A 22,527-nucleotide genomic window follows, 5' to 3' on the forward strand; every position below is an offset into this window, starting at 1 on the left:
TCTCAACTGATTTTGGACCGTCGTGGCTACTGGCTAGTGAAGTTGATCAAGTTTAATTAAATTAATGGCCAAAAAAATATAATTGATATGAAAACATCAAGATTTGAAGTTGTTTTTTTTAAAAAAAAATAATTATCGAATGAATTTAAAATATAAAATATACACATTAAAAAAATTAAATATTTATTTTTAGCAGATAGTAGAAATCTTACTCTAATTATTCAAGATGCAATTTATTCAAATTTGGTTGAATTATAAATAAAAGGTAGAACGAATGAAAAATTTAAACAGAAAAAAAAGCAATATTTTTATTTTTGCAAACATTTGTTATTTCGTAGCTGTACTGAGAATTGAGGACGCACCAACCACGATGGGACAGCACATCCGCCGCGTTGACTTCTATTCGATCGCATTTCCCTCTCCAGCCACCCGCTCGTCCCTTCCGGATCAGGGTGGGTCCCAGCAGAACCTATTAAAGCGTCGTCTAATCTAAGCGTTGGGCCCACTAGGAGGAGCCACCTATCACAGGCGGGTAAAATCTCGGTCCTGCGCGAGAACCTGCCGCGGGAAAGCCCAACCACCGAGTGGGCCCTCCCTCATATGCCGCTCGCCCTGACGAGTAATCAAGGGCCAATAAAGGACCTCTGATCTCCATCGGACGGTATAGCTCTATTCGTGTACTTCTCCTTACGATTTTATGCCGACGCCAGCACGTACGTACAAAACCGTTACCCGCTTTCGTCTTCATCTGATGTCATTTGTTCCATTATCATCAAAAATGCGCTACGTGTTAAAAATCATGAAAAACACGTTTTTTTCTTAATTTTCCTCTCAAAATTATTTTTTAAAAAATTTTAGTCAAAATCAATTTAACATTGATAAGATTGCTCTATTATTGTGATGAAACTTACTTAAATATTAATCAAAATTACTTCAGGTCTCTAGTTAAAATTACTCTAATATTTTTAAAACTTGTCTTGCCAAATTATTCCAATATTTATGAAAGTTACTCTAATATTTATCAAAGTTGATTCATTATAATACAGACTTGTCTTATTAAATAATATTAATATTGTAGTAACTATAAAAAATAAAAAAATGAGGCTATTTTGATTTTTACCCAAGTAATAAACAATAACAAGCAATTTTTTATTTTAAAAAACTTTGGGATATTTGGAAAAAGGTAATAAGAAGCATTTTTTTTTAAAAAAAAATCCCCTAAAAATTATTGGCCGGTGACGGCTGCTGCTTTTATTAAAATTCTACTCTTTTAAACCTTAAATTGAATACTGATTCTTCTGGTGTCGTTCTTTACCCCTTGTAGGCGGTCTCTACTCACGCCGTCTTCGTCTGACCACCGCCGGAAGCGGAGGTGCTCAATCGGAGGGAATGCGGAGAGGCGGGGCCATTCGGAGGTCGGTTAGACGGCCCAGATCCTGGCTGGTGCCGCTAGGTGATATTTCCTCGCGTTTTATCTCTCGTATAGACTGTTTTTTGAGCTTGGGTTGCTGAAAATTTTGACCTTTGTTGGATTTCTCATTGGGCCTTTTGTTTCAGCAACAAGGTGGTTGAGTTGCTTGCTCGCCGTTACCATTTCTAGGCGAGCTCTCGTCTCTGAGATGTTGGTGACATTTTGGGGTTTCTTTGAGATTTCAGATTCGTGGATTTCTTGTGGTTTTATTTTCGGATTGCTTGGACCGGGGATTTGGTTATATTTTGTTGATTCTCGTGGTTTTCCTCAGAAGTGAATCTCGTCTATTAATTATTAAGCAGCCTATACATTGTAGTTAAATGACCAAGCAGTAAGCTGGAGTTCTTTCCTTTTTGTTCTTCTTTTCTATCGGTTAATTACGACTATTTTGATGTAGAATAGTTTTAAAATCTCCCCTTTGATTTGGTTGGGTAAAATTTGACACATTGTGCCGCTCTTGTTGTTTCGTGTTTATGCGATCCATGTAGAGTTTCTGCATACCAGAGTATAAAAAAATTCATTTTTTAGTTTATTGTTAGTTGCTTATTTGTCTGTGTCTAGAACAATTCATTGAATCCACTAGATAGGGATTAGTATTTCTTTTCCCTTTTTCCTGTAATTGTGACAAGAATCCTAGCTTGAATTTTTTCCCCCCTTTTCTAATGGGATTTTACTTCTGCTATCAAGACTGAAATTTCAGAGTCTCTGATCTACGTCTGTGGCATTACTGAAAGATAGTATCCTGTGGCATTACTGAAAGATAGTATCCCACCTTGAAATCCAATCTTGGAGCCATGGTTCTCGGTCTGCGATCAAAGCAGAAGAAGTGTGCTGTTCATGTGGAGTACATAATCCACATCCATGAAATAAAGCCATGGCCACCATCCCAGTCCCTGAAATCGCTGCACTCCGTGGTCCTGCATTGGGAGAATGGGGACCATCAGTCTGGATCCACGTGCATTGTCATCCCTGACCTCGGGTCAGGTGCAGCAGAAGGGAAGCTTGAATTTAATGAGTCCTTCAAGCTTCAAGTCACATTATTAAAAGAAGGTTCAAGCAAAGGCAATGAAAAAGGTACATTTCAGAAGAATGCACTCGAGTTCAATTTGTATGAACCCAAGAGGGATAAGTTTAAGGGGCAGCATTTGGGCAGTGCAGTAATCAACTTGGCAGAATATGGCATAGTAAAAGAAGCTGTGACTGCTAACATCCCATTGACCAGCAAGAGAAGCTTCAGAAATATAATGCAGCCAGTGTTGTACGTTAAAATCCAACCCATGGACGATGCAGACATGGGTTCTACTTCTGGAGAGAGTCTCTCAAAGGAGGTACCCGTGGATAAAGATGTGAAGGAATCAGTATCAGAGTTGATGAATAAGGAGAATGTTGAGGAAAATGAAATCACATCCTTCACTGATGATGGCGTCTCTTCTCTTTCATCTCTTGATCACTCATCTGCTCAAGAGGTCAAAGCAGATACATTGCTTCATAGTGACGCAGAAGAGAACAAGGTAGTTATTAAATATCATTATATGAAAATATCAAAGTTAGCAAATTATCCACAACTTTTGGATTAAGATGTGTATATATAATCTTGACTATTTTCCTCTTCTTATTTTTTGGGTTAATATCTAACTATGGCGCTTGCTATAAAAATATAGTGAAATTTACACTTCGTATCAAATTTATATACAAAATACAAACATACAAAAAATATTTCGGTTATGGCCTGCCTTATTGGATATTGATGGTTAATTTAAGCAATTTATATATCAGTAAATTATTCAGTTATGGCCTGCCATCAATTTTATATTTACAATTTGTTGAAGGTAAATAACTGGGTCACTAATATTGATGGTTAATCTAAACATTTATATATCAGTAAATTGTTCATTTTGGATATGCAATTTGTTTTTTGAGGTTGTGATGGGCAATGACTTCTAGGTTTTGCAGAATCCAAATGGAGTGGTGGGTGATTCTGAATCTAAATTATGTTTGCCATCCGTGCCCACAAAACTGGGGTCAGAATTAAATGAATCCCATCTAAAGGATGCTTCTCTTCATCAAAACAATGCCTTACCTGAGTCTGTGTCAGTAGGCTCTTTAAGCATTACTAAGGGCCAAGAAAATATGAATAAGACCCATGGTGAGTCAGAGACTAGTTTGTTGCTCATCATGGAATCAAATATCATAAGCACAGTTTCATCTTCATCTTCAACCAAGAAAATGCCAGAGGAAGTGATTGGCTCTAGCAGCACAAAAGATGCTACAGATAGAAATTCTCTGAGTCATGAAGTTGAAGAAATATCAATAGGTTGCAGTAGCAGAGAAAATGTTGTAGAACTCCAGGTACATGTGGAAGATAATGGTCTGATGACAGAAATAGTTGAATCTTCTGATTTCACACTCCAGGCAGAAGTTTCTAACATATCTGAATCAGAGCCAAATATAAAGCAGAATGGAAAAACAGAAGAAAGTATAAATGATTCAGAGGAAAGCATAAATGAGCATGTTGCAGACAATATTTTCAAGGAAAAGCAGATGGGATTAATATTTGGTGCAGAAGTGGATGAGGATCATCTTACTATTAGTCAAACTATGAATGGTGCCCTTGAAAGTCCTGTTGGTACAACTGCAATTCTAGAACATATTTCTATCATTCAGCAGAGAGAAACTAAGCAAAGTAAGGGTCCTTTATCAACTGATGCAACCTTATCTAGCTGGAGATCTCTACATGAGAGACACAATAGCTCTTTTAGTACTGAAAGGCTGAGGACCATGAAGCTTTCTGTAAGATCACCCCCGCACTCAATGGGAAGCATAACATATGGTGCTAATGAACAGGATAAGGAATATGTTAAAGAAGTTGATATCCAAGAAGATGCATCTAATACTAGCACAAATTCTGGCACTGATGATGGAAGGGATGACAATGGAAGTACAAGCTCAGGTTCAAGTAAAGCAAAACAATTTCCTAGAAGAAATGGAAGGATCCTTTCCAATGACAAAGTCCATGAATTGGAACTTAGAGTCAAGTTACTTGAAGCAGAGCTGAGAGAAGCTGCTGCTATAGAGATAGCCCTTTACTCTTCTTTGGCTGAGCATGGGATTTCGGCACATAAGGTCCACACTCCTGCTAGAAGGCTTTCAAGGATGTATAGGCATGCTTCAAGACAATGGCCAACAGAAAGGATGACAAGTGCTGCTAGGAGTATTGCATCAGGACTAGCTTTGGTTGCAAAAGCATGTGGACATGATGTGGCAAGGCATGCAGGATATTCCTTTTTTCTTTAACAGATTCAACTATTGTTAGCAGAAAAAGAATAGAATATGTAGACTATCTGATTACCATCCATAACTCCTATCTAAACTTTTGTCATGCAATTGCTAGTTCCTATCTCAATAGTAATCTGATGGATAAACTACATAACTTCGATATTATTTGGAATTTGCAAGTTCACTATATTTTAGTTAATGCTTCGCTACAATTAATAGTAAAATTTTTATTTCTACTTTGAGCAGGTTGACTTTTTGGTTGTCAAACACTATTGTTTTAAGAGCCATTGTGACAGAAACAATCAAATACCCAGGCGCTAAGCAATCTGCTAGTACTCAGCTCCGATATAATGGATCTGTGAAGTTACCTGGGAGCAAACATTCCCCTTTGAAATGGGAATCTGTCTCTCATAAGAACGAAGAGTTTTCTTTTTCTGAAAGTTTTGGAGACTGGGATGACCCAGCCACCTTCATTTCAGCACTGGAAAAGATTGAAAGCTGGATATTCTCTCGAACAATTGAATATGTGTGGTGGCAGGTCGATTCTTTATTTCTGTATGATCAATTTCAGGGATTTACCATGTAATTTATCCAGTGTTAGACTTGCGTTCTTGGATGGCTGACATCAGTGTCTATTACAGATTTTCACTCCATGTATGCAGTCTGGCCGTGTAGGCGGTGCACAGCAGTTAGGTTCATTCTCGAGCAAAAGCTTTGGTAAGCAGCCAAGCATGGGCTATCCACAACAAACAAATTTGTCCCTAGAAATTTGGAAGAAAGCTTTCATAGATACCTCTAAACTGCTTTGCCCTCTTAGGAGTGAAGGACTTGAGTGTGGATGCTTGCCTATGTTATCTAGAATGGTAAGTGTAAGCTGCTTCTTATTGCTGCCATCTATGTTTGTGTCAGCGAGTGTAGATTGTAGTGTATCTTATCATGGATCCTTTTGAACAATGTCATCTTTGTTTGTGTCAGGGAGATAATCATGTGATAAGCATGCTCAATAGTAGATTAGTAGTAGACATGTTAAAGAAAGCAAGGAAGTGAGCATGAGATGCTGAAATTTCACCTCTCAGTCCTACATCAGTATATCAGACTTAAGTATGCTTAAATACCAAAAGGTTCACCATCAGCTCCATTGATATTTTGGGTTAGATTGGACTTTCTATTGGGCTTTAACATGACATCAAAGTTGGTCCCTTACTTCTTGCAATGTTGGGCCTTGAGGGGTATATTTAACTAGACATGTTGAAGACATTAAGGATGTGAGGAAAGGATGAAATGCCGCCAATTAGTTCCACATTCTTAAGTGAAATTGCTTACATACCAAAAGGACCCCACCTAAGTTGCTTTGTCATTTTGGGTTGGTTGGGTTTCTGCTTGGGCTTTAAAATATGCCATGATTCTCATTAAATTGAAAACTTATTTTGAGGAAGTCATCAAATTAAAACCTTGAACTTATGTCTGAGTTGATAGCAATTGTGATTCTCATTAAATTGAAAACTTATTTTGAGGAAGTCATCAAATTGAAACCTTGAACTTAAGTCTGAGTTGGTAGCAATTATTTAAGTCCGAGTTGATAGCAATTATTTAATCTACTAGATATGACGGAAAAGTATGCCTACTAGGATTTGTTTATACTAGTATATAAATATATAGTTTCTCCTCACATGAGATACTGCATCTTCGGATGATGAGTTTTGATTTACTAGTAATTGGGTAGCATCCACCAAATGAAGTAGCAACAGCATCGTGTTTTCATCGGATGCATAAGAGATCCTTAACCTTTCTCAAAGGAATTGGTAGCCATCTATTATAATATGAAAAAAATGTTTTTTAAAAAGAAAAATAGATGTGCCATTTAATTATTTATATTCAAACCTTTGTAGGAAGTTCACATATATATCAAGGCTTTTAAGTATGTTGAGTGACTTTCACAAATATCAGAAAACATGTTTGAGTCTTACATAATCTTAACAGCCAAAATGGATTGATTTTAGTGGTCTTATATATAATTACAATTGCCCCTAAATTTTTACGCATTATTTACTTTGCATCTCCAAAATTTTGGTGCTAAAAATTCTTAGAAACTCATACATTTTTTTTATGTTAAATAGAAGTTCCACTTACCTCATCAAACTTCTACATATAATTCATCTTAATTAGTTTGTCCCTCCAGAAGTGAAAGTCGTCCACCACTTGTTGAAACCCTCATTATATTTCTGTTTTCCCAATCTACTCCTGCCAATGCAAGCCATGTTTCTTTTTTCTTTCCATGAAAATTCTGCTTACGGTAATCAGGTATATACTTCTATAGTCATGATAACTGTCGTGACTACAATTTGCAGCATCTGTTATAGCAGTTAATAAAATTGAAATCCTAAGATACATTTCTTCCCAGGTCATGGAACAATGTGTGGCAAGACTTGATGTAGCTATGTTCAATGCTATTTTACGTGAATCAGATGATGAGATCCCTACAGACCCAATGTCTGACCCCATCGGTGATTCGAAGGTTCTGCCTATCCCTACTGGTTCATTAAGCTTTGGTTCTGGAGCTCAACTTAAAAATGCCGTAAGTGATATTAGCGCACATCTGTAGATACACAATTTACATTCTTATAAATGTTCTGCAAAAGCATTTAAGATAATTAAATCATTGCATGTTCAAACTGTTCTGTTCTATGTATTTCTCATTTGTTATTGGTGACAATGTAGAGCACATATAAATATCTTTAGATACATCATTCTTATGTAGCCACATTTAATATATAGTCTTTGATCTCTGCTTTCATTATAGATTGGAAATTGGTCTAGATGGCTGACAGACTTGTTTGGTATTGATGTGGATGAATCTCATGCTGATGGCAACAGTCAAGACGAAAAGATATCAGTTGCAAAATCATTTAAATCCTTCTATTCATTGAATGCACTTAGTGATCTTCTAATGCTTCCAAAGGATATGCTTTTAGAAAAGTCAATCCGAAAAGAGGTTTGCCCATACTTTGTTACCATCCTTTTAGCCGCAGAGATTTCGAACTTGTTAGGGACCCTATAAGTTATTATTGGAAAATGTGATCCTATTTCTTGTTTATCTTTGAAGGCATGCTCAACATTTAGTCCAAACGTGATCAGCCATATTCTTAATAGATTCCTGCCAGATGAATTTTGTCCAGATCCAGTTCCAAATGATGTCCTTCAAGCACTGGAATCTGAGGTTAGTTATCAAAAACTTCCTCATCCTCAGTTCTCCATTTATGTCGATCTGCAATTACATTGATCTTTTGTTTGTCATTGAATGTGTTTATATGAAATTTATCAGCGATAGACTAGTCCATCTCATTTAGTAAGTCAAATTCATCAACTATTCTGCTTTGCGATTCCTGAAGTTCGTTTAGCACCAATGAAGAAAAATATGTATACTTTCTCTTCAATGTCGTGCTTCAAGTGTAGATTTTGAAGTATTTTGTAATTGTATATCAATTATGTTTCCACTAGCACTTCTAGTTACTAAATGTAAATTAATCTAGTTATGAAGAAAACTTCGAAAAATTTATTGCAATCATCGCATACCATGTATATTAACATCCTAACTCAGATCAGTATATTTTACCTAGAAATCTATTATACTATACTTGATCTGCAATTTTTATCAGGAATATGCTGAGAGCAGCCAGGAAGAGATAAGAAACATTCCAAACAATGCATCTCCTATAATTTACTCTCCCCCATCAACTACCTCAATTGAGAGCTTTATCGGAGAAATAAGAATCAACTCACTTACGAGGATTGGATCATCTGTCATCCGAAAATGTCACAAGAGCGACGATGAGCTCGAAGAATTCGATTCACCTCTATCCTCCATCATCAATGGCAAGTCCCCTAGTCCAAAATCTGGGAACAAAGAAAATGACAAATTCAGTTCTATCAGATACCAGTTGCTCCGTGAGGTTTGGAGAATTGATGAGTAGTCACTTATTCTCCTCATGTATATAATATGCCTTTTTTATCAACTTGAGTTGCATAGGGATGCATGCTTCCGTTAAGCGGTGTAGACCTCTCGAAGTTTTCAGAGCTTGAAAATTTGAAATAAAAAACGTTGTATTGATTATTTACGGACCTTGTATCGAAGTATTGTTTACAGAAATTAGAGTCAACTAGATAGAAGCATACGAGTATGATTAAATTATGCAAATCTCAAGAGTTATAGGGTTGATGCGCCTCATGTGCTCCGATCTAGCTAGTTGAATCGGTTAGATGGTTCTGGTTTATAAACATGATGTATCTCTTACATAGAGGTGTTATGTTGACTAGGCCGTTTCGTCTCGGCTCGGCTCGGCTCGTCTTGATCTAAGTGTGACATAATTCTCGATGTCTGGCTCGGGCAAAGCTATAGAGTTTGGCTAGACTCATGTTGTGCCTCAAGTGAAGCTACTAAGAATGCTCGAGACCGCATATCTCAATCATAACTTGATCGACTTGGGCCCGCAACTCATTAGACACCCTCGCTTTCCATGTGAATATCATCGACTGCTCCTTCTAGGTCAGGGATGCAGCCAAAGTCGAGTCCTTTTGTCTTCTAAAGTGGAACCCTTCTGTCTCAGGCTTGTGTTCAAAAGTGCTAGACCCTTTATAGTGCCTATTAGTGCTTGTACGTCAAAAAAAAAAAAAAAAACTGGTGTTTTATATTAAGGGGAAATTTGCAAATAAGTTTCCAATCACAATTTAAAATTTACATAATTTAAATTTTATATGTAACCCTCATATCCAAAAAATTTTATTTTCAATCCCTAACTAAATATAAGAGACACCAATATATCTAATTGGTACAAAAAGTCTAAAAATAAATAAAGTATTGAATGTAAGAGAAATTATATTCATTTTTAAACTTTTTATACTTAAAAAATATGAGGGATAATTAGGTAATGATGTTTGTATAAGGGAGCAGAAGTGGAAATAAAATTTTTTGAACATAGGGACTGCATGCAAGTTGAAGTTGTGAATGGTGATTTTAAGATAATTTAATCTAAATTTGCATGCAGTCTCAATCACAATTTAAATTTTGCATGTAGTCCTCATGTCTAAAAAATTTTATTTCCACTCGCTAATCAAATATAATGGACACCAATTAACCTAATTATCCTTTCTATTTTTTAGGTAAAAAAGTTTTAAAATGAGTAAAGTGTTGAATTTAAGAGAAATTATATTCATTTTTGGACTTTTATTATCTAAAAAATATGAGGGACAATTAAGTAGTGATGTTTGCATGAGGGAGCACAACTTTGAACGCAGAGAGTGGAAATTAGAGCTGTAAACAAGTTGAGTTGAGCTGAGCTTTCGGTGTTCAAGTTTGTTTGATAAAGTAATTGAGCCGAACCGAGTTTAAAATGAACCAAGTTTTTGAAATAATTGTTCAAGCTTGGCTTAGAGGGTGTTTTAGGAGCTTATAAGTTATTAGATCTTATTTTAAAAATAAGTTGTTAAGTGTTTGGGTGAACTTATTACAATCAATTTAAAGATATTGATGTGTTTGGTATTATAAGATCTTTTTATTAATAAAATTACCAAAAAGGGTATAATACTATTAATAGAGGGTTTTGAGATTTTTATTAATAGAGGGTTTTGGGTAAATTTCTACACCGAGGGAGAGAAAATTAGAAAGAGGCGTTGGCAGAGAAGATGACACAACGTTAGAAGAAAAGTCGGCGGAGATAAAAAGATATTAGGCTTATAAAAATTTATGGAGGATAAGATGGGGATTTATGAAATTATATAAGGATATTTTAGAGAAATAAATTATTAAAATAAGATCTTTTTTTAAAAAGTAGGGTCTTCCATACTTTTTTAAAAACAGCTTATAAGCTCCAAAACAACTTATTTTGACAGCTTATGTGTTGTTTGAAAAAAAATTTACCAAACAAATTTGAAGAGCTTATAAGCTCCAAAACAACTTATAAGCTGTTTTAGAGAGCTTATAAGCTTAGCCAAACACCCTCTTAGTTTATTTTTTATCAGCTTGAGTTTGTTTGAACCTTGGCTTGAGTTTGAATCGTTTAGATGTTATGAATCTCTCAATTCAAGCTTAGCTTAAGCTTAGTTCGAGCTTGACTTGAACTTGGTTCGAGCTTGATTTGTTTAAATGTTATCAAGCTCTCAAATTCAAGCTTATTTGATTGTTTGAAACTTTTAGTTATTTGATTGGTTATTGAGTTTGATAATTTAAATTATTTATTTATTTTATTATTTATTTAACATATTGAAAAGAACTTTATTAATGAATATGATTTGTTCATGAACGTTGTTCACTCATATTGTTTACGAACGTTAACTAACTGAACACATATGTGTTTAACATTATTTGTTTAGCTTAACGAACTATTCAAATTTGTTTATTTAATTAATTTGGTGTATATCGAATGAACATAAATAAGCTCTTATCAAAAAGAACATCAAACTTGTTTATGAACACTTGGTTCATTTACCGCCTTAGTGAAATAAAGCTTTTTGGGCATGAGGAACTATATGCAAAGTTAAACTTGAGATTGGAAATTTTAAGACAATTTATTCTTATATTAACTCAATAAGCTCAATTTTATATATATAACCTGATTAATTTTAGAGTAGATGATTATACTTCACATTCCATCCACTAAATAAATTAGAAAATGTTCAGAAAAAAATGCAACTCAATAAGCTCAATTATAGCAACATGGACTCGCTTTTCAATTAACCAAAGAATTAATCTCCAACTTTTTTTAATAAACAAAGTTACCATGAAGAGATCACTCATAGTGAAACATAAATCATGATCAAAGCCCTTCTACCATTATCATGAAAATTCTTAAGGAGAAGCTCTCTGTTTTTTCCATCAACACATTAATTACTTCAAAGATAAACTAATACCACAAAGAATATATATATAGTACAAATACTCAACCATCTATTTATATTCTACCCAGACACTTCAAAACTCCGATATTAACTTCTTTTTATCTATTTATAATTGCGATTTTTTTTTTGTGTAATAGGATTTTTTTTTTTCATTTTGCAAAAGATTTCAAATATGCGATTAATTTTCCTCGCCTGCCGCGTGCTCACTTCCTCCCTGAGCCGATCCGGTCGAGTTCCTCCGACACCGTCTTCATCCTCGGCCTCGCATCCGGATCCATCTCCGTGCACGACAGCGCCACGTGGAACGCCGCCATCACTTCCTTCTTCCCGTGCGTGTCGCGGAGCAACACCGGATCCACCAACTCCGACAGCGGCCTCGCCTCTTCGAGTCCTCTCCTTACCCACTTCACCAGCGCCGGCGCCAGCTGCTCCCCCGACGTCGACGGCGCCGTCTCCGGCGGCTTCCCGGTCAGAATCTCCAGCAGCACCATGCCGAAGGAGTACACGTCCGACTTCTGCGAGGGGCGGGCCGCGGCGGCGGCGGAGGCGCGGATCTCGGGGGCGCGGTAGGGGTTGGGGCGGTCGAGGAGGCCGGATTTGGAAGAGCCGGAGAAGGAGGACGAGGTGAAGGGGAGCGCCCCGCCGATGAGGGCGGTGGCGGAGGAGGAGGACGAGGAAGGGACGTGGGAGGAGGAGGTGGTCAGGGAGAGGAGGACGAGGAGGCCGAAGTCGGCGATGTAGGGGTTGTAGTCGGCGTCGAGGAGGATGTTGGAAGGCTTGAGGTCGCCGTGGACGAACTTTCGGGGGCCGCAGTCATGGAGGTGGGCTAGGCCGCGGCCGGCGCCCTTCGCGATGCGAAGCCGCACCGGCCACGCCACCGTGCTCGGCTGCCCCGACCGCCCTGGATGGAGACGAAACAGAGTAAGACACCGGAGTAGTATTATGCAATTTTGGATAAATACTAGGTGCAAAGTGAAAAGTTCTGAAAATATTGGGAGCAAAGTGTCATTTTCTCTACGAGGGTTGAAAGAGACGGTGATGACCTCGAATAGCGGCGGCGAGGTTGCCGTTGGAGATGAAGTCGGTGATGAGGAGCTTCTCGTCAGGAGCCCAGTAGAAGGCGCGCAGCCGTACGATGTTGGGGTGTCTCACCCGCCCCATCGCCCTCACCTCCGCTGCGAACTCCTTATACTTTCCTCCTCCTCCGCCGCCGCCGCCCTCGCCCAGCCGCCTCACCGCCACAGCCGTGCCATCCCCCACCACCACCTTGTAGACGATCCCCTTCCCTCCTTTTCCCAGAACATATGCCGACGCCCGAAGAAGCTCCTCCAAGTCCACCTTGAACCCCTTGTCCATCGCCACCAGTTCCCCCTCCACGCCGCCGCCGCTCACCTCCTCTTCTTCGTTCCCCTCCTCCACTGACGATCTGCCTCCGCCTTTCTCGTTACCCGGTGGTGCCCACACCCACCCGCACCACCGCCGCTTGCTGACGTCTCCGTCGTCGCCCCCTCCTAGCTTCGCGGTGTCTTTCTCCTGGTCCTTCGCCTTCCAGTACGCGCACACCACCACCAGCCCAACCAGCGCTACCCCGGCCGCATCCGCCGCCGATATGAGGACAATCATCCCCTTCCGCATTCCCTTCCTACCCTCCTCCCTCGTGGTGCCTAACTCCTCCCCCCGCGACCGGACCGGCACTTCCGCCTCCGGTGCGGCCGGCGCCTCGCAGGGGACCATGAGGGGGAACCCGCAGAGTCCTGGATTGTTGAGGAACGCCATCGGACCCTGATTGGCCAGCGATCCCGTCCCGGGGATCTCGCCGGAGAGGTTATTGTATTGCAGATCGAGATTCACCGTGGACGGCAGATTCCCCAGCGAGGTGGGGATCGGTCCGGAGAACCGATTGTGCGAGAGGTTCAGCGTGCCGCTGAGGGAGTCGAGCTCGCCGATGTCCGGCGGGATGGGCCCTTCGAACTCATTGGAGGACAGGTCGAGCTGCACGAGACTGACCATCTCCGCCCATATCCCGGCGGGGATCACGCCGGAAAGCCCGTTCCCATCCAGACGCAAGCGCTGGAGCTGGCGGCAGTTACGGAGATCCGGGGGGAGCGGTCCGGCCAGGGCGTTGCGGGATAAGTCGAGATTTTGCAGACGGGGAAGGTTGCACGCAGCGGCGGGGAACTCCCCGGAAATGAGATTGTCGTAGAGAAAGATGGAGTGAAGCGAGGAGGCGTTGAACAGCTGGGGCGGAAGGGCCCTGGACAGGCGGTTGCCGTGAAGGTTGAGCCGACGGAGGAACAGGAGGTCGCCGAACTCCGACGGGACATAGCCGGAGAGGTTCTTGCCGGAGATGGAGACCCCGACGACGCGGGGGTATGCGAAACCGGTCACGTTGGCGCAGGAGACGCCCAGCCACAGGCAGGGGTGGTCATCGGCCTCGCTCCAACCGGCTAGCGCCGACGAGGGGTCGTCGGAGACCGCGGCCTTAAAAGCCAGCAAGATAAGCCCGTCCGGCGACAACGACGCGCATCTCCTGGCCAATTCAATCATGTGAATTATGCAACAAATGCTGGCAAAAAAGCACGACCTGCTGATGCTGCCCTTCATCAAGCCAGCAGCGATCGCGTCTGCTGCAGCTAGCCGCTTGCAGTGCAGTGCGTGGCTTATAACAGGCTTCGGAGTATTTAACCGAGAGGAGGCATCAGTTGTGAGCGGGACACGGAATCAATGGGGGGCAGCTTAGGCGTCTTCGGAACGAGAGTAGAGGCGAAGCAAAGCGGGGGAGTACGCTTTAACTTGGTTGTTACTTCATGAAAGCCAAGGCACTTTTTCTTTTTCTACGTAGCCACCATTACTAGATGTGTCTAAACAGAAGAAGAAGAAGCAGCTCGCACTACCAGTTCCATTGATACTCCTTAACTTTTGGTCTATTTGCCTGTAAATTTCATTGGCATCATGAGCTACCCAATGCCCAAATTTAATCGTTGGGACCCAGGTGTAGTGATGGAAGTCCACTAAAGTTCATGGATTAGTAGACAAGCATACCGTATTACTGGGTTTTTGCATAATCCTATAAAGTTACTTTCCAGCGATGAACCGGAACAGCCTCTAATTTGCAATGATATTGATATTTCATTAATAAGATTTGCATCTGTCATGATACGTACAGTTTGAATGTAACCAAATGGGTTGGACGACAGTTAGATGCTTGCAAATGTTGTAAAGGAAACCTGATGATGGTACCAGCACCCACTTCTGTACCAGAAACATACTTGAAAGCTACACAACCACTGAATGATAAATTTCGATGGTTTTCGGAATTGTCTCCAGTGATGACTGATGATGACATTTATTCTTACTACCATCAGAATTCAGAATTGAACACCTATCGTAGGCATCAATCTAACGTTAATTATTTGGGTCTCAATATGATATGAAATTGATTTGGAATTTCTAAATGATGACAAGGAAAGAAGATTTAATATTTTACATTGATATCGTCTTTAGTTTTATTGGGCAAAACATGTTTCAGGCTGAGAGAATTGAGAGAGCATCAAGCTGCTGAAGTGTCAGCCATTTCTTGCTCAGTAGGGGTTGGTATCACGGGATAGTACTTGTAATGGAGCTCTCCGACATCGTCACCAGAGAGCTTCTTCCATCCTTGAGGCCCAACGTGATAAACTGAAAATGTAAGTGTTAACAAAATGGTATCGACAATTGAGATCCAAGTACAGAGTGATGAATGGACAGCAAGTATAGCAGAAGAATGAAAAACATTTTGTTCAATCAGGGAGGATTTATTTTAATGGAAAGATGGACTGCGTAATATTGTAAATCTATCCCCATCCTCCTAATTTTCCACACAAATTAACCTAATCTTAGAGCCAATAATTAGTAGCACCAAAGATAATAAAACAAAGCCAATTATTTGCAATTTCCATATAAGGCAGATAAAATCAATCACAGCTATCTGGCTGGCTAAAGCTCATTACATCGACAGAAAAGGAAGAAATGGCAGGGTTAGACTTTCCAAAGAGCAACTTCATGCCTCGTCAGACGTAGAATAAATAGGTGAAGTTGAAAAACCAACATTGCATTGTTGCAGACAAATTAATAATTATGCAATAGCACGAAAGGAATACCAACAAAGAAAACAAAAACGTGAGAGGCATACCACTGGCTACTCCACCACTAGCTCCATCATGGAAAGTTGCATGATAAATGGCTCTGCGTGCCAGTTCTGCAGCTTCCTCAACTGACATGTCAAATTGATATCTGAGTGACAAAATGAACAAAAATTAGTTAAAGGTTAAACCACCATGAGGGGAAGAAGAAACACCAAACCAAAGGCAAAACAGTTTCATACCCACTATCAAGAACACCATAAGCGTATGGACTTCCTGAGCCCACTGAGAAGCGTGTTCCCTTCAACCTACCACCTTCGTTATCAACATAGTACAACCCAGGACCCTAAACTCAAGATAACAGGTGCAATTAAAAATATCAATACATATAAACAGCTTGGTCTCTTAGCATCAAGTATTTCCCCATTAATGTTTTCCTTTTTCTTCTATTAATTTTTGTTAGTTATTTGGTCCAATAGTATTAAATATTCCTCTATTAACTTTTTCCTTCAGTCATGTTGTTAATTAATATATTATATTAATTATCATACTTAAATTAGCGTAACTAATCTATAAAAATTAATAAAACCCTTGCATAGCAAGGGAATTAGATACTGAAAGGGCCTATTCCTACTTGTATACCTTTTCATCCCATCCAGCGATCATGGTTCCTACTGAAAGGCCCATTCCTTTGTATGAGTAAAGTATGTTCGCCAATAGCTTTGAGGCACCTGTGACTGAGATTCTTCTCTTGTTTGCCAGTTCGTGAAGGCGACACTACACAGGAAACAAAATTAAAATAACAAAATTTCCTAGGAAAACAATCCCACAATCAGTAGTTACAGTATTGCAGGCACTTTTTGTCACCTAGCTAAGATATAAAATTTACTCGTATAGAGTGTGCACACAGGCACATATATAACTCGAAGAAAATAACTGCTATACCTTGATTCCCAAGTTTCTATGCCAAAATTGGCAGTCTGCAGCACCTCCAGCTATCGTACCGAGCATATGCGGGTTTATCTCAACGATCTTCTTGACACTTTGCGAAGCTGCAAGGTAAAGTACCAATTTCTTCTCAGAAAGTAATCAGAAAGAACAACGGCTCAAGATGATCAATTCAGGTAAAAGGATTTTATCACACAGTAATTTGTTCTCTGTTTGAATTTCATTAACTTTTTATACGGCACGAGGTTGGGCAACGCTCTTCGTACTTCAGCCGATTAGGAAATGTTACAGATCAACCAGAGAACGCAAACAAGAACAAAAAGCCCCATAGTATACTCGAAGCTAAAAAAATCACAATATGGCTTCGATTGTTCTGAATGAATGAGATAAAAACTTACAGATATATCCTCCCATGGTGGCTCGGGAATCGGAAGCGACAATAACCCCTTCCTTGAAGACGAAGGCGAGCGTAGTAGTCCCTTTCGCCGGTTTCATCATCTGGATCGCGTCCTTTTGGAAACCATCAAACTGAACCAAAAGGAAAGAATGAAGACGTCAACACGATGGAAATATACCCGCAACCATTGCAAAAAAAAAGGGACAAATTCATCAAGGACACACATCGGAACAGGCCGGGAGTTGGAACGAAGCGGCCGCCAAGGGGTTCTCGCCATGATCGGCGACGACGCCTCCGGGAAACAGAGGACACGATTCAAACCCAGTCAAATGGAGCTCCATCATTCGCGAGTTAGGACGACGAGGAAGTAAGCTAGAAACCATAGATCGACGAGGAGATGAGTGAAGTGAAATGCCGTTGAAGAGTTGCCGCCTTGTTCATGAAGAAAAGAAGAGCACTGCCTTCTTGCTCAAGAAGAATGAAGATGAGCACACTGTGTTCACGAAGATCATCACATCAGACCCGACCCGACCCGACCCGCAAACCATGTTGTCGGACTTGCCGATCCGATAATCCATTACTCTACTTCGGCTCTAATAGATTTTTATGCAAATTATATATATATATACCCTTCATTACTTAAGGTGAAAACGAATTGAATCAAGTTTAATAATATGAAAAAATATATATTATATTTGAAGTTTGATTCGAAGTTTAAAAATATAAATAATTTTGACTCGAGTTCACATCGAAATAAGATTTGAGTTCAAGTTTGATTCAAAATGAATTCAGTTGAAATTATTCAAACTTTAATTTAAATATATTTAAGTTAAAATTTTATAAAAATAATTAGAATTGAATCAAGTTTAATAATATGAAAAAATATATATTATATTTGAAGTTTGATTCGAAGTTTAAAAATATAAATAATTTTGACTCGAGCTCACATCGAAATAAGATTTGAGCTCAAGTTTGATTCAAATTGAATTCAGTTGGAATTATTCAAACTTTAATTTAAATATATTTAAGTTAAAATTTTATAAAAAAATTAGAATTCGATATGAATTCAGTTTACGAGCGGCTCATAAATAATTGAACCAAATATTAGAAGTGTGAATTGGGATTGAAAAAAATTATTCAAACATATTCAACTTCAGTATGAATTAAATTTCTTTTCGATCTTACTGGAAAAACTTATGAATTGGCTTGATTCATTTTTACTCCTATCATTTAGCATTAAGTAAAGAAAAAGTAACGATCCGATGGTAAAGGGGGGAACCCGCCCGGCAGGAGGTCAAAATGGTCAACACCTGGCAACCGTTCGACCAGGCGGATTACCTTCCTGATCAGCAGGAAGAATGGCCACCTCGGCATTTCGACAACTTGGCCTAACGCCGAGTTTCCGATGCTCACAAGGCAAAGTAGGAAGAAACGGAAGCCGAGCGGTCATCCCGCTCGGCTAACGGTAGACGCGGCATTCAGCCGACTGGCCCCCGCTAGGCCCGGGAAAGGTACTAGTCGAGCGGTTCCTCCGCTCGGCCCGGGAAAGACGCTAGCTGAGCGGTTCCTCCGCTCGACCCGGTAAAGGACAAAGGGAGACGGTGGCAAGATCTTCCTGGGAACTAGTGTCACCAACAAAAGGCATGGCCAGTGACTTGGTCGGACAGAGAATCGTACGGTAGAAGCTTCCACTGTCACGTCAGAGATATGCTTGTGCTATTAAGGTAGGGTGTCGGACATGCTTTTCTGACACATCCATTCCATGTATGCTTTGAGGAGCGCGCATGCCTCGGGGAGCGTGCACGCGCCTCTGGAGAGCCCTATATAAGGACTCCTAGACTTCGACGAAGGTATGCGCATTTTCATTACTGTAGCTATAGTTCTCGCTTCTTTGCTCTACATCTTTCTGTCGGAGATTTGACTTGAGCGTCGGAGGGTCATCGTCGGGAACACCTCCCCGGCTCGGCGTTGTGTTTGCATGTTCACGGAGGTAAAGGAGCTACGTCTTGGGAGTCTTCGACCAGTCAATAGGAGCGCCACATCCCCAGTGTCCATCGACTCAGCATTCGGACAGGATCAAATTGACGCCGTCTGTAGGAACGCACCTGAATCCTAGTCAAGGAGATGGAAGAAGCTGGACGACCGCACACTGTGACGCTCTCTCAAGAGGAGCTTGACACACTGGTACAAGCACGAGCAACAAAGATAATGGAGCATCAACAGAAGGAACTAGCCGAGCGGCTGGCGCAGCAAGCAACTTCAACATCTGGAGGCCGAGCGGCGCATGAAGACCGACCGGAGCAGCTCTCCATATGGGGTCAAAACAAGGGTCCGACCGGCACACAGGCAGAGGCGCCGCCCGCCCTGATCTCATTCCATCGGGCCTTGTTCCAGATGCCCTCTGAGATCGCGCAAGTGAATCGAGACCGGTCTTCCTCAGACGAAGCTCCCGCTCGGGATGCGAGAAAGGGCAAAGCGCCCCGCGCTGACGCATCACCCGAACGGATCAACTGGCAATTCTCCGAAGCAATTTTGCAGGATCCTTCGCCAAGGCACTACGCACCCTTGGTGATCGGCGAGTACAACGGGTCGACTGACCCAGACAACCACCTCGGCAAGTTCGACAACGCGACAACCCTTCATCAGTACACGGATGGAGTTAAGTGCCGAATCTTCCTCACCACTTTGTCCGACTCAGCACAACGTTGGTTTTGAAGGTTGTCGGACGGGTCAATTCAAAGCTTCAAGGACTTTAGGACGACCTTCCTCCACCACTTCGCGAGCAGCATGCGCTATCAGAAGATCAACATCAATCTGTTCTAGAGAGACTCTTCGGACCTACATTCAACGCTTTAACCAGGCGGCCATGGACATCCCCATTGTCTCGTCCGAAACAATGATGCACGCCTTCACCCAAGGGCTCATCGACGGGGACTTCTTCCACTCGCTCATCAGGAAGCCGCCCCGCGATTACGACCATATGCTAAAGAAGGCCAGCGAGTATATCAACATAGAGGAAGCTCAGGCGGCTCGAAGGAAAGAAGCGCCATAAGAACCAGCTGTGCACGTTGAACGGAGGCCGACAACCAGCCATCATCCTCCAAGAGGGCCCCGAGCCAATATGGCACGCTCACAGCAGGAAGCGAGGCCAAACTGTTGGTGCAATATCCCTCAAGTCAAGGTTGACCTGGTTGACCAAGCTTGAGTCTTGGTTTGGGTTTCGATGTTTGACAATGCAGTTATGCATTTGGGGAGATTGTCCGGTGCAATTCCCCTCTGATCAGGGTCTGATCAGGTTGATTGAAGAAGAGTCAAGTAGGTCAAGGTTGACCAGATACTTGACTGAGAAGTCCTAACTGGGATGTTAGGCAAAAGGAAAATCCTGGTGAGTGAAGCCAGGTGAAAGACCTAATGAGTGAAGCTAGACAGATAGAAAATCCTAGTGAGTGAAGCTAGGTGAAAGTCCTGGTGAGTGAAGCCAGACAGAAGAGAAGTCCTAGTGAGTGAAGCTAGGCAGAAGGGAAGTCCTGGTGAGTGAAGCCAGGTACGGGGAAATCCAGATGGGTCAAGGTTGACCAGACATCTGGTGAAAGTCCAAGTAGGTCAAAGGGAGTGACCGGATACTTGGCAAGATGAAGAAAAGTCCAAGTGAGTCAAAGGGATTGACCGGACACTTGGTGAGGGAGTCCTAGCAGGTCAAGGGTGACCAGATTCTAGGCATGATGTTCCAACAGGTCAAGGATTGACCGGATGTTGGTTTGGGGGCTTTGGGACTTGGTTTTGGGCAAAAACCAACAGCTGGATCGATCAGCCGATCGATTGGCTGGAGCTCAATCGATCGGTCGATCGATTGGGGTGTCCCCGCGAGAAGCCTTCATCCCAATCGATCAGTGGATCGATTGGGAGGCAGCCGCGAGCGCACAGAAGCCTGCTGGATCGATCAGTGGATCGATCCAGAGGTCCCAATCGATCAGTGGATCGATTGGGAGTTGCGACTTCGCGGGATTAAGCCCTGGATCGATCAGCCGATCGATCCAGGTAAATTCCAAGAGCACAGAGGCGCTCTGGATCGATCAGTGGATCGATCCAAAGCCTCCCCGATCAATTGGGAGCATTCCAATCGATCAGGATCCGACCGTTGGCGTCGTATTTAGCTGCAGGCGACCGTTTCCTTCAGGAGAACCTCACCGATTCATCTCCGATCCTTACAACATCTCCACAGCAACTCTTTAAGGTTCAGATCGCCAGTTCTTGAAGGATCTTGGAGAGACATCCAAGTCAAGAGGCTAGAACACAACAAGAAGAAAAGCTAGGGTTATGGTTTTCATTGCTTATCTTGTAAGATATTTCTTGTATCTGTTTTCCCTTTGCTTTCTTCTTGTATAGAGAGATTGTATGGCTTCTCCGCCTTTGGTAGTTACCATAAAGGAGGGTTATTCATAGTGGATGGTGCGTGCGTGTGTGGATCCTTGGACTAGTCACCTCTTGTGAGGTGGATACCAAGTAAAATCCATTTGTTAGCGTTGTATGCTTTTGTTTCTTGTATTTCCGCTGCATATCTCTGAAGAAACGAGCAACGTCGACGACGAGCACGCGAAGAGCTATTCACCCCCCCCTTCTAGCTACTTTTCGGTCCCAACAAGTGGTATCAGAGCGAGGCCGCTCTTCACCGGAATCATCGCCGGAAGGGGCAAACAAAACAAGCAAAGCTAGAGGGTGAAGAAGTTGAAGAAATTCTACAAGTCGAAGACTTCATCAAAAGGCTCAACTTCAAGATGCAATTCTAAGATGGACTTGGATTTGACACAAGGGTGGCTCCACCGTACACATCCACAAGCTTTGATTCTTGGAGATCAAGAATCAAAAATTTCTTGATGATGGAGATAGAGCAATGGTTTGCTCTCATGGAAGGATTTGAAGCTCCAACAAACTCCAAGGGCAAGCCTCTCAAGAAAATCAAATGGAGTCAAGAGCAAGTTCAAAGGAGCAAGGCAAACGATAAAGTGACCAAGCTTTTGGTCAACTTATTGCCAAGCAATATTTTGGCTCAAGTTGGAGAATTCAAGGATGCCAAGGAGCTTTGGAGCAAGTTGGCATCCATTTATGAGATCCCCTCCACTATACCGAATTAAGAGGAATCCAAAGAGGACGACTCATTGGAGCAAGATCAAGAGGAGGACTCTGAAGTTGAGAGATGCTCAACTTCCAAAGAAGAAGTTCAAGAAGAAGCTTCATCTTCGAGGGAATGCAATGAAGGGAACAAGAAGGGAGCATACTCCTTGTTCCATGTACAAGATGATGAAGCCTCCACCTCTAGGATTGAGGGGGAGCAATCTTTGGTGACATCGGATCAAGAAGAAGGAGAAGCTTCTACATCCGGGTCAAAAGAAGAAGAGGATGATGAAGCTTCCACCTCCACAAGT

General features: G+C 41.5%; 3 protein-coding genes across 4 annotated transcripts; 1 reads left to right on the forward strand and 2 right to left on the reverse strand.

Moving 5' to 3' along the window:
- Window positions 1–1,286: 1,286 nt before the first annotated feature.
- Window positions 1,287–8,862, forward strand: LOC122017345. Of its 2 annotated transcripts, none has more exons than XM_042574932.1 (9): window positions 1,287–1,453; window positions 2,159–2,982; window positions 3,416–4,737; window positions 4,994–5,285; window positions 5,389–5,610; window positions 7,149–7,322; window positions 7,548–7,739; window positions 7,851–7,964; window positions 8,404–8,862. In XM_042574932.1, the coding sequence occupies exons 2-9, from the start codon at window positions 2,266–2,268 to the stop codon at window positions 8,716–8,718; spliced, it is 3,348 nt and encodes a 1,115-aa protein (XP_042430866.1). In that variant the 5' UTR covers window positions 1,287–1,453; window positions 2,159–2,265; the 3' UTR covers window positions 8,719–8,862. The 2 variants fall into 2 exon arrangements, with proteins under 2 accessions (XP_042430866.1, XP_042430876.1); XM_042574942.1 differs by having other exon boundaries at window positions 3,425–4,737.
- Window positions 8,863–11,553: 2,691 nt separating this feature from the next.
- On the reverse strand, window positions 11,554–14,385 carry LOC122017359 (receptor protein kinase-like protein ZAR1). Its single transcript, XM_042574953.1, has 2 exons — window positions 12,682–14,385; window positions 11,554–12,539 (listed from the first exon to the last, which is right to left on the reverse strand). Exons 1-2 carry the CDS (start codon window positions 14,240–14,242, stop codon window positions 11,842–11,844), a joined length of 2,259 nt encoding a protein of 752 aa, XP_042430887.1. The 5' UTR covers window positions 14,243–14,385; the 3' UTR covers window positions 11,554–11,841.
- A 702-nt stretch (window positions 14,386–15,087) lies between these two features.
- LOC121999616 (proteasome subunit beta type-5-B-like) lies at window positions 15,088–17,569 on the reverse strand. Its single transcript, XM_042554276.1, has 7 exons — window positions 17,329–17,569; window positions 17,106–17,235; window positions 16,705–16,811; window positions 16,402–16,536; window positions 16,002–16,105; window positions 15,810–15,910; window positions 15,088–15,316 (listed from the first exon to the last, which is right to left on the reverse strand). The coding sequence occupies exons 1-7, from the start codon at window positions 17,485–17,487 to the stop codon at window positions 15,189–15,191; spliced, it is 864 nt and encodes a 287-aa protein (XP_042410210.1). The 5' UTR covers window positions 17,488–17,569; the 3' UTR covers window positions 15,088–15,188.
- Between the last annotated feature and the right edge of the window lie 4,958 nt (window positions 17,570–22,527).

This window comes from Zingiber officinale, chromosome 1A, assembly GCF_018446385.1.
Source record: "Zingiber officinale cultivar Zhangliang chromosome 1A, Zo_v1.1, whole genome shotgun sequence".
Taxonomy (NCBI): domain Eukaryota; kingdom Viridiplantae; phylum Streptophyta; class Magnoliopsida; order Zingiberales; family Zingiberaceae; genus Zingiber; species Zingiber officinale.